This window comes from Onychomys torridus, chromosome 2 (assembly GCF_903995425.1).
Source record: "Onychomys torridus chromosome 2, mOncTor1.1, whole genome shotgun sequence".
Classification (NCBI taxonomy): domain Eukaryota; kingdom Metazoa; phylum Chordata; class Mammalia; order Rodentia; family Cricetidae; genus Onychomys; species Onychomys torridus.
In genome coordinates this window covers 26,230,648-26,245,512 of record NC_050444.1, presented here as the reverse complement: position 1 = coordinate 26,245,512, position 14,865 = coordinate 26,230,648, and the positions used below count along the sequence as shown (strand labels likewise).

Sequence of the window (14,865 nt, the reverse complement as noted above, 5' to 3'; positions counted from 1 at the left end):
AGGACACATTCAGAGGTGAGGGAGGCTTGGCATAGTTTTCATATTCTGGGTAGGCTGAGTAGGCAGACAAGAAGGTCACTCTGTCACAGCAGAGCACAGAAGTTGCATTCATGCGTCAGGATGAGAAGCAGCACTGTAGCATGCTCTTTGACCACGGTTAAGATTTCGTCCCTTTTTAAAAAGCAAACCTGGAGATAATAAGTTCTTAGTTTCCATGACAACTTTGAATTCAAGACATTTAATAACAATCTAGATATTTATGAGAAGCTGATTTCCCACAAAACAATACTGATGGAATATTAATTGATAATATGCTGAGAGCTCAGTAGAGGATGGTCCCCGGGTGATGGGCTTTCTTCAGATTGCCTCATTTCATCCTCTCAGCCCCACAAGAGACACATAGTATTGTTATTCCCAGCTTGATAAGGAGGAAAAGGCAACTTATTTCCAAAACTAAAATGAAAGTCAGGGTTTAAGGTAGCTTTGTTCCCCAGTGCTAGACTCTGACTCTGGACTAGTATCTCCCCCCACCCTCACAACAACAACAACAACACACACACACACACACACACACACACACACACACACACACAGAGGTAGACACATACACACATGCATACATGTGCACATACCCACACAAACCCTGACTAACAATCAGAAATCTTAATATCGCAGTGGCTTTTTAGTACACTCTCTCTTTTCTCAATATCAGAAGTGATAATCAAGTGAACCAGGTGACATCAGAATCCCAGTCTTCGACTAGAGGGAGCAAATGTCAGTCTAGTTCATATTAAGTCTTGCTCCCTGGAATGGCTGGATGGCTGCCACGCCTTTCTGCCAGGTTTTCTATATTTGCATTAATGCTGGCTAAGTAACAATTGTTATCACCAGGTTTTACATTTTCAGCACACAAATTGGCAGTGCTCATGGCTAAGGAACAAAATACCCCACAGCCATTTCACTTCTAACAGATAGAATCATTCAGTACAAAGGCTCAGGTCCCCAGTACTGCAGCTGGATCATCTCTATTGCAGTCACATGGTTTGGCATCAAATGGACTGAGGAATGAAGCATCATCTACAATGAGCCAGGGTCATCTTCCACTGTCAGTGTCTGGTAATTCTGCATGGGATCCAACAGTGAACAGGAGAGTTCCTTAGTCAACCCATTCCTAAACCCAGGGTAATGTAAATGGAGAAAGTTTGTTGTATTGAGATAGAAACAATCAAACAGGGATTAAAAGGGGCATTGTGGAAGGCTAAGACAGGAAGACCTCAAATTCAAGGCCATTAGGATACACAGTGAGACTGTCTTAAACAAGCTTTTGTCATCCTTATTTTATTAAGAAGTACAATAGTTAATGTGAAGATTTTCTCCCCACTCTGCCTGTATTCACACAGAGTACAAAAGAAGGGCTCTGTGGATTTCAATGGTCCCCAAGTTAAGTATAAGAATAAGGATGCTGCTCAAGATTCACAATAGGCCATATGTACTGCCATGGTAGAACACTTAAAACAGTGATGCAATTTTTTACCAAGAAAATAATCTCTTTTAGGCAAATTATCAATTGTGTCTGACTGTCAAAGTTGACCAGATATGCTTGGACCAAGACAAAATTCTGAAGTCAATGTATGGACCCAAGTTACAGATAAAAGGCAATGAGAGAAATCTGACAGAAGCAAGCTCAAGGCATTAGGAGACTCATTAGGAAATGCCCTGGAGAGAGGGTGAAGAACAGATACCAGAAACACAGGGAACTGGATGCGCATATTCCAACTTAAATTAAAATTTAGTAGAGTAGAAAATATTTTGCTATTTCCATTAACTCAAATATTCTCCTCTCAACAACTGATTACCCATGTTAACTCTTGACATGGGTAAGGTTTTTGAGTCATACACTGAAAATCACATCAAAAGACCCAAAGAAAATGGATGAGGAAAGCATGTCCATAAAACCTACCATGGCAATGTCTCTTAGGTACTGTTTTCAGGGTCTATTACAGTCACTTATTTTGGAAAAAAAAATAGAATAATCATTGTGCAGTGAATGTACAGGAAGAAATAATTCATGATTTTCCATGGGGTGGCACATCTCGCAATCATAATAGAGCATTTATATGTAAGGGACTGCTAAGTGCAAAGCCTTGTTGGAGGTTTAGTGATACACCATTGGCTCCTGCCCTTGTGAGTTTAATACTATGATTAAGAAGGCAGCTATTAAGCATTCAGGGACATGTGATAAAGTTACTGTCCAAGGCAATTAGAGATGGTCTTGAGGCACAACACCTTGGGCCTCTACATGAGAACGCCACTAAAGAGCCAGGTGACTGTTGCCATACCAGAGGTGCTTGGCACAGTTCCATTTTTTAAATCTTTGTGTGTGTGTGTGTGTGTGTGTGTGTGTGTGTGTGTGTGTGTGTGAGAGAGAGAGAGAGAGAGAGAGAGAGAGAGAGAGAGAGAGAGAGAGAGAATGCGTTCCTGTGTGTGCATGAGAGGTGTGTGTGCTAAGGGAGCATTTGTCAAGCTTAGAGGACACTCTTGGGTGTCAGTCCTTGCTTCCTGTCTTGTTTGAGACCCTGACCAGTGGGCTTCCTGGCATTTTCTTGTCTCCACTTGCTATCTTGCTGTAGAAATTCTGGGATTACAGATGTAGGCTATAGTGTCAAGCTTTCATGTGGGTTCCAGAGGTTTGAACTCAAGTCCTTACACTTGCATGGCACACTTTCCACACTGAGTCACCTCCTCAGCCCTAATTTCTTTAACTTCCTGGATGTGTTATGAGCAACAGCCTGATTCATTCACCTTCAGAGAACAGTCAATTAGGCATCTGGCGTTCCTCTGAGGCATCACCATGGATCAAAATATCCCAACCTTCCTCTTTCATGCCTCAAATAAATACCTTGTAAAGTCCACAAATGCTGAGGTTAAAATAGCTTTCTTAATGCAAACCATAAGGGCAGCTTCCTCAGTTACCGGTGGCTATGCTTTTGGTTACCGTGGTGGTAACTGGATTTATGCTATCCCGATGGTAGCGACTAACTTTTCCTTCATGGGATAGTACTAAAGGCAGGAGGGAAGGAGCTATGAACCCTCCAAACGATGCAATTAGCTTTGTTCTTGGCCAGAATCTAACGCGCTCTGGATCTCCTCCAAAGGCGAGTGTAAGATTTCACCTCATTATTTCTAATAGAAGAGCTGAGCACCGCAGGCACTGGCTGGGGATGAAGAGAAGACAGTTTCTACATTCCAGCCTCTTACCCTGGTAATTCCAGCATCTGCTGGGCTTCCCACAGCATGCTGTCTCCTTTGTCTTCACTCTTGGAGAGAGAGTGATCTTACCATTTTCCAAATACATTCAAGGAGGTTGACCTTTCTGGGATCAACACAAAATGCTGTAGGAGATGTTGTTAGGATGCAGCCCTTCCACAGCTGATGGAAGAAAATAATCTCTTTAAAACAGCTCACTCAGAAAACATCCTGGAAAGCTTTGTGTGTGTGTGTGTGTGTGTGTGTGTGTGTGTGTGTGTGTGTGTGTGTGTGTGTGTGATGATTTCATTACCCAGGCATGTGCCTTGTTTCCTCCTTTATTTCCTTGATAGCATCTTAGAATTTTGTTTTCAGAAACTGAGGTGGTTCAAGGCTGCGAAAGTGTAATTTGCACATGACCTTCAAGTGTAAACAGTTGAAATTAGGTCAGAGGAGCTTTTATTCAGCCAGCCCGATCTTTATTCCCTCAGATGACTGAACACTAGTTGTATAGTTTTCACATTCTAGACTAGAGTAGAGCATGCACATGACTGTTGATTTCAGGGGCCTCCGTGCCAGAAGACAGGGATTACTTGATTTCTGGGGGACCACAAACCGTCTCTGCCATAGTGGCTTCAAGTTTTGGCACATCATTCTCTCTCTCTCTCTCTCTCTCTCTCTCTCTCTCTCTCTCTCTCTCTCTCTCTCTCTCTCTCTCTCTCCCTCTCTCTCTCTCTCTCTCTCTCTCTCTGTCTCTCTCCCTCTCTCTCTCTCTCTCTCTCTCTCTCTGTGTGTGTGTGTGTGTGTGTGTGTGTGTGTGTGTGTGTGTGCATGCACAAGGGTACATTCTCTCTCTGGATGTATAGGTGCATCTGTGTGTGACTGTGGAGGTCCAAGGATAACTTCAGGTGTTGTGCCTCAGGACCTATCTACCATTTATTCATTCATTCATTTATTTACTTATTTATTTATTTATTTACTTACTTACTTATTTATTTATCTAAGTGGGATCTTTCACTGGCCTGGAACTCACTGAGTAAGCTAAGCTGGCTAGCCAGTAAGCCCCAGGTATCTACCTGTCTCTACCTCCCCAGTGCTGGGATTACAGGTGAACTCAGTATACTGAGCATTTTGATGTAGATTCTAGAGATCAAACTCAAATTCTTATGCTTGAAAAGCAAACACTTTTACCCACTGAGTCATATATATACTCAGCCCCTGATATCAATTCTTTTAATTTTTTATTATTATTTTATTTTTTAATGTGCTGCAAGTGTTTTGCCTGCAAGTGTGTCTGTGTACCACTTGCATGCCTGGTGGCCCATGGATTCCAGAAAAAGGCAACATATTCCCTTGAAATTGTAGTTACAGGTGGTTTTGAGCCACCATGTGGGTGCTGGGAACAGAAGCCAGGTCCTCTGGAAGAACAACCGATGCTCTTAATCACTGAGACATCTTTCCCTGTAACAATTTCTTTTCCTTTTCTTTATTTCACTTGTTTGCTTTTTAGTACATGGGCTCACTGTGTAGCTCTGGCTGGTATGCAACTCAGTATATAGTCCAGGCTTGCCTCAAGGTCTCAGAAATCCACTACCTCTGCCTCCAGAGTATTAGAATTAAAGATGTGAACCACCACTACTGGCAAGTGACATCATTTCCTAACATTAAATGTATAGTGGGATCCTGAATGTAGTGGGAACATTCCTGTGTTATGACTTACTACATGGATGGGAGCTGGGTTCAGTTTACATCTGTAAAATATTTATTGATTTGAAGAGCAATAAAGATTACTTTGATGCTTTTACTTTGTGACTTCTGTGTTGAAGAGTTATGTTAATAGACATCTTCTGAAATCTGTACTGTTTTACAGAGTAAGCCAGAATCCAGTTCATTTCTTCACAGGAAAAGTATTGTGAGTTGCCTTAGGTCAGTGCTCTAAGTAGGCATCTGCTGAGACTTCTGCCCACTGTTCATCAGTGACGTCATTCCTGCTCCTCATATCTGGCTTTGTCATCAGGGAAGGAGATGCAGGAGAGCCAAGATGCTGAGTACTACTTGGGCTGGCCCATTTCAAGCCATCTTTGTGCTTGCCTCAACCCTGAGGAAGAGAAATCTCTGTTTGGGATTGAAATGGTGTGGTAAGCAGCTCTCAAAGGCTATGTGTAGCCATTAATGACTGAAGATGATGCAGGCCTGGCTCTGACGGACCCTTGAGTCCCTTCTGCTCCTCTGTACATCTCTCTGTGGCAACACCTGACCTGTCCTACTGCCGGGCTGGGGGTCAGATGCTCTCTCCATACTACCATCATGAGGTGAGGCCATAGGTACCAGATACAGAACTACAGAAAGATTAGACTTTATTTTCTCCCTAAATGTTCAAAGCAGAACTTGTGAGAACATGAAAGGAGCATAAGTGTGACCTGCTACTTTATCCTAAGGCTTCGTCTATTTTTGATTACTGTCTTGGGGAGAGTCTTTTGTCTTTTTGCATCAAGTGGAAAAATATGTCCTATTATGATTATTGTATTTATGTATATGTGAAAATTAAAACCAGTTAATAGCATTGAAAACATTTCTTGTCAATGATTTATTGAATACTGTTGTGTAACAAAAAGAAACGTGATGAACTCTTCTTGGATAGCAGTCCTAACAGGCGCATTAATATGATTACTATCTGGATCATTATTTTTTCCTGTAAAATTCAGGAAATATCTCTCATGTAATGGTTTACTACTCTTATTCTGGGTAAAATAAAATTTCAAAAATAAAAATTCATATTTTCCTGTATGGGTTATAAAGTCTGGTCTCATTTCTATTTCAAATTCTCTTGGCAAGTAATTAAATAATGACTTTTATGCTTGGGGATTTAGCTCAGTGATAGAGCACTCGCTTAGCAAGTGCAAGGTCCTGGGTTCGATCCTCGGCTCCAAAAAAAAAAAAAAATCAAGAGATTAAATGATGACTTTTAAATAATGACTTTTATATCACTCACTGGAGTGAAAAATTGTTATTTTCTTCTGTACCCAGTGCAAAGGGACAAAGAAGATTTATCTAATTATTACGTACATGAATGCATGTGTGTCTCTGTGTATTTATGTGCATCACATGTGTGCACTTGACAGTAGAAGCCAAAGGAGTGAGCCACTCAGAGAGGGTGCTGGGAACTGAACCTGAGCCCTTGGCAAGAGAAGTAAGTGCTTTTTTCTTTTCTTTTCTTTCCTTTATCAAATGAAGGTTGTTTTATTCCTGCTTGTATTCATTATGGTGGGAAGCCATGGAGGCAGCGGCTTGAGGTGGTCAGTCCCTCATCACAGTCAAGTACAGAGAAATGGCAGGTGGTGCTCAGCCTGCTTCCTTCTTTTCATTCAGTCTGGAATTCGAGCCACAGAATGGGGTCTCCATACTTGGCGGGGGTGAGGGGTGGGGAGGTGGTTCTTCTGCCTCAGTTAACCTAATCTAGAAATTCCCTCACCAAGAAGCCCAGAAATTTATCTCCTGGGTGATTTTAGATCTTGCCACGTTAACGGAAGCTGTAAGGATCCGGCTCTCACTCTTCCAAGTTTAATGCCTTACATCATCAGTGGGTGACTGCGTCCCCACCTTAAAAGGCCACACATGGACTCCCATGCTATCTCTCGTGATTGTGACCTTTCCATAGGGTAACTATCGCCAGCCACCAGCGCTGTTATTCTTTCAGAAACTTCCTGTCTTACTAATTTTACAGACTATTCCTACATTGGTTTGAATATGAAGCATCTCCCATAGAGTCACCACATGGTTTCCAGATAGTGATACAATTTGGGAAGGTGTGGAGGCCCACAAAGTTTTCCTAGTGAGATCTGAACTTGCTTTACCCAGCAGGGCTGCATTAGAGGATTGCTTGACCATGTGTGTGGTTACCAGGTGATGGGAAGGGTCTGCACTTGGCTGTGCTAGGGGGAGGTCTTCTGCTCCACCCCTTGGCATTCCTATAAAAGGCCCTTTAGAAGCTACAGGAGGGGCCAGTGGATAATGACCCAGGCCCTCCCTAGGCTGTCCTGTTTTTCTATCTGTTTCTCTTCCCTCTATCCTTCAAATATCTCTTGTCCCTCATTCCTCAAGAGTACTCTGTCATAAAGCATGGGAGCCGGTCTCCCAGCTGGGCTCCTGAAGGAAGGTTATGGAAGCTGTGGGAGGGAGCCTTTCTGGAGGAAGTACACCACTACAGGCAGGTTTTGGGGTTTCGAGTCTAGCTCTACTTCCTGCCCTGGCCCTGTCCTTCCTGTGTAGGGATGAAACATGATCTCTCTGCTTCCTGACTGCCTTGCTGGCTTTACACTTCTGCTGCCACGCCTTTCCTGCCAGGACAAAGAACAGTATCCCTTCTCGAACCACCTTGATCTAATGTCAGCCCTTCCCCCTCTAAATAGCTTTCTGTCGGTGTTCTACCCAGCAACAGAAGAGAAACTCACACCTCCCATCACCTTCATTATCAAACAGCTGGAAAACTGCATTACAGTTAGTGCTTTTATTGAGCAAAATTGATGCTGAAAATGTTTTCAATCACTGTCCCTGAGGCTAATTTTCTTCAGCAGTGGCCAAGTTCTCGCTGGTGTCTATCTTTCCTTCACACCTTCTCATAGGTCCTGGTGCTGACAACATTGTTCATGGTGCATTCCTAAAGGTAGAGAGATGTGTTAGAGGCGATTGTTGACAGGTCAAACCTGTCCTTTCCTCCTTCCACAGAACAAGCCCTCAACTCAGACTACAAAGGCAGCTGAGCAGCTTGAAGGATACACATCCAAAAGAGCACGTAAAATGTGAACTTAGGGAACACTCACCACTACCATTTTTCCCTCCACAATTTTTCTTTTGATTGTTGTCTCTTTGCCGAGCCATCTCTGGACCTGGATCATTGACCCACCTTCTAATGTTACAGTGCTCTAAAAATGCAGAGAACATGATTAGAAGGAGTCGTTCACTGCTGTCTCGCTATTACAGCACACTACATCTACTGTTTAACTTCAAGTCGGAAATTCTGTTCTTCATAACACTCATCTTGGTCCCTGTTATATTTAATATGGTCAACCTAGAAGTCTCAAGAGACAACTAAATTCATGTTCTCAGAGACAAGAATCCATAGGCTCTTTGACCTTTTGACCTTAATAATTGTTCTATTCTATAGCACCTTTCATACAATAACAAACAAGTTGGAGGAAGAGGAGAAGTGAACGCAGATTGCCAGGCGAGATGGTACACATCTGTAAGCCCAGCACCCAAGGGCCAGAAGCAGGAGAATTCTAAGTTGCAGGCCAGCCTAGGCTATACAGCAAGACCTTGTCTCAAACTGCAGCACAAAAAGATGAATATGAACATTTCACTCCATTAAGCTGTCTGAATAATTATCGACGGATTGACCTTTTGTATGCACAGACTTAAACAAGCCCAATCAGACTTAGTGATAAGTCAAATACTGTTGAATGAACCCTACTCAACCATGTGTTTTCCACAATGGTTGGACACAGGAAGATTTAACTCCAACTCACCTTCACTTTCCGGCTGTCTGCAGTGGTCTCATCAAACTCTTCCCCCAGCTTGAAGGAGATCTCTGTGTTCTTGAAAGAACTTTCTGTTTGGATGTTCACCTTTTCCTCATTGAGACTAATAGTAACACTTGGCTTTACTAAACCTGCAGCATTTCTGGCTGCAAAATCCACTCCTGAGAGACAAAGAAAGATATGCACCTTATTTACACATTTAGGAAGATGTGTCAACCACCATTTTGAACACCTGCTCTTAAAGAATGCATCCTCCCCTACTGAAATCTTGACTAATGTACAGCCTTTTTTTTTTTCTTTTGAGACAGAGTCTCATTATGTAGCCCAGGCTGGCCTTGAGCTCAAGACCCTCCTGTCTCAATCTCTGAGTACTGGAGTTGCAGGTGTGTGCCACCATGTCCAACCACAGTGTCTTATTGGATGTTCTTAGTAGTCAGTAGTCTCTAGATTGAGTGAGGTCCTTCCAAGGTACTGCTAATAATTCTGACATCTTAAAAAGCTAAATTCATTTTCTCAGACTTTTGTGCTTCATGTGAAATGTGTATTTGCAGAACGGCTTTTAGGGGACCAGCCTTGTGGAAACTTGTAAGGACAGTATGGGATGCACCTGACTCACAGCCTGGCCCTGTTGCTCAGCTTGGGGACTTTCATTTGTCAAATATGGCTTTCACAGTAGGTAGACAAAAACTGACTCCTCCCTCAGAGTACACATTGAAGTCTACTGCCCATTCACACTATTGATGGCATGTCCCCCAGTGTAGAAAGACAGAAGTGTGGATTATAAGAAAGAGTGAGGTGGTCAAAACCTGGGCTTCCACAGCAACACTTCCTTTCAGCCTTCTCCATAGTAAAACGTGGATGACTCCAGCCCTCGCCACCCCACACTGGCATTGGAAGAGCACGTGAAAGAATTTAGAAGAGCCACAGAACAAAGGAAGACTTCAGCTGTTATTCCTCCTTGTTCCAGACTTAACCCGGCTCCTACTCAATACAAATGCTATTGTAGCCATAAGCCCAGGTTCCTGCCCATTCTATGTGTATGTCTATATTTCTGTTTAAATACATGCATGTATAAATAGATATAGAAATATGGACATACAAATATAGACAGATGTAGGTATATAATATTTATATAACATATGTGTAATATATTACATATTATATTATATATTTTTTTCTTTTCATACAGGTCTTTCTATGTAGCCAGGCTGGCCTTGAACCCTCTGTCATCCTCCCATAGCCTTATATCAGCTGGGATTGTAGGTATTCACTGCCATATCCATTTCCAAGTTTCTTATATGACTTCAAATTTTTATTAAAAACAAATGTACCTATAAACCCATGAAGGGATAGGGAAATTTCTTTATTACTTCTGAGAAGTTAGTACTGTCTGTGGAAGAGGAACAGTATTATATTTATAAGCATGTTAACATAATATTAGGTAAAACGTTGTTTCAGGGCTTAGAATGAGTAAATATGTTATTAATAATAGTAATATCCATTGGCATTCTAGGCAAATTGTAAAAAGTGAAGAAATCTTCTGCTTTGCATATGGCTTATTTATAAAACAGGTTGTTATTAATTATGAAAAATGAAGTAACTATTATTCTTCCAGATTTCATAGAAAGGTGTAGCTGTCACAGACACAACTCATTATAACGAATGCTTGGCTATGGAGCTTGGGGTAGAGACAAAGGTCTGGCAGGGCCCATATTTCTGAGAGACAGCCAATGGTGAGATGGCCAATCAGTAAAGAAAACCTGTTCTATTTCTCATCTCAAAAAGAAAACCTCCACCAGGCAGTGGTGGCGGACGCCTTTAATCCCAGCACTCGGGAGGCAGAGCCAGGTGGATCTCTGTGAATTCGAGGCCAGCCTGGTCTGCAAAGCGAGTTCCAGGAATGGTGCAAAACTACACAGAGAAACCCTGTCTAGAAAAACCAAAAGAAAAAAAGAAAAAAGAAAAAAAGAAAACCTTCAAAATCGTGTATTGGATAGCACTCACACTTGGATGAGCATTCTAGAAAAAACAGGCTCTAATGGTATTTGTTGCTACAGTGCTTCTAAACTTATAACTAAAGTAGACCCCAAGCAAATTCAATCTATAGACTCACTGCAATGGTTCTTTTACACTAATATGAGTTTGAACGAAAGCTGCGCCAAGAACTGCGCCGGCTAAAGAGAAGTTCTACAAGGAGACCGGCATGATTTCTCAGGGGAGGGGAGGTGTGGGGGTTGTCTATAGACTCAGAGAGAGCTACAAGGCTAGTTAGAATTTTTTAAAATGCAAATTATCATTAATTGTAAGAAAAATAAATAATAATAATAAATGAAATTATAAACTTTGTCTCATATGAGTATAACCTAGAGTCATAAGAAGGAAAATCAGAAAATGTTATTGTGGGGTAAAAAGCCAGCACCAACACCAAAATCTCTTGCCACAAATTCCTGAATCCCAGAATGGCATTTCTCACCCAGTTCTTTCATATAATCCTCGAAGTTTTCGCTGGAGACCAGTTTCCATGTCCCTAAGAAGGGTTCAACCATCGTGGAAAGCTTTCTGGGAAGATTAGGCACCTCACCCGGAAGCCAATGAAGTGTGGGCACCCCTATGCCTCCAGCAGCTCATTTTAAAGACCATCTTCATCACGTGGCATTCCTGAAGTGACCAATGGGCTGTCAGGAATCTGAGATTCCAGGCACCAGCATTTGACTCATTGTATTTACTTCCAAATTAAAAGACAGAAACCCAACCTGCAAAACTCAACTCAGGGAACCTCTTTTAGCTTCTAGCAAAGAGATTTACATGCAGGAGTCACTGACAAATCTTACTTGCTGCATGGAGACAATTGTCAAATGGAGACCAGCCTTTGAACACTAAATGCTGACTTACCCCGAGGGAATTTCCGACAAATGTCTGACGAACACTGGCTCAATGTTTTCCCACCCCAAACAAGGACATCCTTGGTTGATCTGCCTCAGCTGTTTTTGTGTTTGTGCAAGTCATGGTGCCCCAAACTCTCCTTCATTAGAACGTTGTCCCTTCCCTTGCTTGCAGGGTTGATGCAGGTTTGATACTGTTAATGTAACTTAAAATGCCTGCACTTGCTTGGAGTGAGGTCTAGGGTATTATTAACACTATCATTGTTGTCAATCAAGGACAGCTGAGGACCAGAAAGAAGGTGGCAATTATTATTGAGTGGAGCTTTGTGATTTAAGCCTTTAAAAAGGAGGGATACGGTGGCGTCAGTGCCTAGAAAACTCATGTTTCATAAACTAAATGTGTGTGTGTGTGTGTGTGTGTGTGTGTGTGTGTGTGTGTGTGTGTGTGTGTCTTTGTCTCTCTGTGGGTCTTTGTCTCTCTCTTTCTGAGGCAGGATATCCATGTGTGGCTCAGGCTGCCCTCAAATTAACAATCCTGCCTCGGTCTCCCAAGGGCTAGGATTACAGATGTGCTTCACCATGGCCGGTTTGCAAACTCATTTTTATATTTAAAAATGCCATTTGAGATGTTACAGGTAAATTTGGGGAAGTTTTTTTTTGGGGGGGGGGTATGTCTGTCATCTACATTCTAAAAGTAAAAAAAGACACCAATAAATTAAATCTCTATGTAATTCCTTCTTGATTCGTGTTCTGCACTCCAAGCAAATGCAATAGGTCAGAGGCCCCAAGTTTTCTAGAAACAGTTGATTGAATGGATTGATATTGCTGCTCTAAACTCCAGCTGTGTCAGAGGACTGGAAATTTAGATGGTCAGGGACCAGAAAATGAATATTGATATTTTTATCTGCTCTCTGTCAAATAGCCCTTCGACTCTGAGACATATCTATTCATCTTTGTATATGAAGCCATCTCTTTATACACAAAGCAAGCAAGATATTGCTGTTTGAGCACCAGAGAGTAATGATAATTTATGAGGGAGAAAGAATTGCTTTTGAAGAAAAGATATAAAGAAATGGGGAATGTTCTATTTTTTGAATTGAAAAGTTATTGAGTTACCTGGGCAGGGTAGAAGAAGACAAGAAAAGCACTGGAGTGGGTCAGGAAAGACCACACTGATGGTAAGTGCCTCAAAGGGAGACGATGTGCGCAGACTGAGTGTCCAGATACCGAGTGAGCCGCTCAAGCCTGCTTTACTGCTTCCAACATATGCCTGCATTTGGAAGTCAGAGAATGTACGTCTGTGCATATTGGTCAGTGGGGTCGTGGGCAACTGTCCTTGTTATTCTGACATTGATCCAGAAGTGAACACTGTGCTCCCTTTTAGAACTCAGTTGGCCCATATGACAAAGGGGAAAAGTCAAATTTCTAACTCTGGTAGAATTCCCCATTCCTGGGAGGGAGTCAGAGGGAGAGGTGGCCTTGAGTCTTCCTCTGTATAGTTTGATTTCTTCTGTGATATCACACTGCTGCATCCATCGTGTCAGGAACTCTAAGATGGAGCCAGAACCAATCTCTGTTATCACAAACTCCAAGATGGAGCCAGAACCAATCTCTGTTATCCAAGGTCATAGAGTTATTTTCAATTGACAGTCTTGTGTCTGAGATGTGTTACTTGATGAGTAAGCCTTTTACTATCGACACACTTTTGTAAAGAACTTCATTAAATGGTTAATGTGGATCCCTATGCTGGGCAGCTGATTTCATGCACATATCTACCTGCCTTTACAGACTTAATTCTAGCATGTGTCAATCTGGCTCTGAGCATTTAGACCTTAGAATGAGGTGTATTAGAGAACACAGCTTATAGCATTGCATTTCTCTCAGACAATCTTCAAGCCATTGTAAAAATGAGTCAAAAACAAACAACACTTCATACTCATTTCTATGTTCCTAAGACAGCGCCTGCTGTAAACAACACTGTAAATGTTAAGTGAAGGATTTATGAATGAGTAACAAAACAAACAGCACTCCCTTCTTTCTAACTATCACTTCTGATTAGTGTTAGCAAGGACTACAGAGTGTGAGAACATAGTGTTCCTCTGGTGCTAGGATAAGCCTTTCATTCTGGTCCTCTCCGGATGGAGTGGTACTTATCTTTGCATTGCTCTGACCACAACACCCGACAGACACCACTTAAGCAAGGAAGGGTTTATTTTGGCCCCCAATCACAGCAGTTTTGGTCCATGAGGCGGGGGAGAAGCACGGTAGAGCTCACAATGGGAGGTGTATGTAGCAGTGGCTCACCACATCTCAGTAGACCAGGACGCAAATACTGAGTGACGAGAACTTGGAAGTTAGGTTGGCGGGTCACAGAACCACTCCTAATTGTCTACTTCCACCAGCCAGGACGCACTGTCTGAAATTACACAGCCTCTCGGATAGCGGGGACACAAGCGTTCACACCGCGAGCCGGAGAAGACATTCACAAATCAAATCAGAACTGTAGCAGGAATCTTACAGAGTCTTATTAATAAAATCAAACCTGAGGCCAGGTATTGGGGTGAATGCTGGAAGATCAGAGAAGCAGAACAAGCCACAGCTACCTCACCTCCCCAGTTTCTCAGCTGATCCTGTTTCTTCAGACTGGAAGCCTCTCAGTCCTCATCCAGAATGAATCTCAGCTGAACTGTGCTGCTCAAAGCCTAAAAGCTTAACGAGCCAAATGCCTAACTAGCTCTGGTTCCTGGTTTTCACGCCTTATATACCTTTGTGCTTCCTGCCATCCTGGGATTAAAGGTTCACTTCCTGGGATTATAGGGGTGTGTCACCATGCCTGGCTCTTTCCAATGTGGCCTTGAACTCAGAGATCCAGAGGGATTTCTGCCTCTGGAATGCTAGGATTAAAGGCGTGTGCTACCACTGCTTATCCTGTATGTTTAATATTGTGGCTGTTCTGTTCTCTGATAAGTTTATTAGCATGCACAATATTTTGGGGAACACAATATTACCACACAGAACTCTGTCCCTGTCTTCCAAAAGCTCATGGCCACCTCACAATGCAAAATGCATTTACTCCAACTTCAGTAGATTCCAAAGCTTCTGCGTGGTTCAGGATTCAGAAATCTAACATTTCTAGTAAGACTGAAGATGATTTCTCAGTGGCTATGGCTAAAATTCAGCCTCTGAATACACTTTTTCCA

The 14,865-nt window shown here is 42.3% G+C and overlaps 1 protein-coding gene across 1 annotated transcript; it reads right to left on the bottom strand.

The window, feature by feature from the left end:
• Window positions 1-7,852: 7,852 nt before the first annotated feature.
• Fabp9 (fatty acid binding protein 9) lies at window positions 7,853-11,329 on the bottom strand. The gene is made up of 4 exons (XM_036179265.1): window positions 11,257-11,329; window positions 8,772-8,944; window positions 8,067-8,168; window positions 7,853-7,903 (listed from the first exon to the last, which is right to left on the bottom strand). The coding sequence occupies exons 1-4, from the start codon at window positions 11,327-11,329 to the stop codon at window positions 7,853-7,855; spliced, it is 399 nt and encodes a 132-aa protein (XP_036035158.1).
• Between the last annotated feature and the right edge of the window lie 3,536 nt (window positions 11,330-14,865).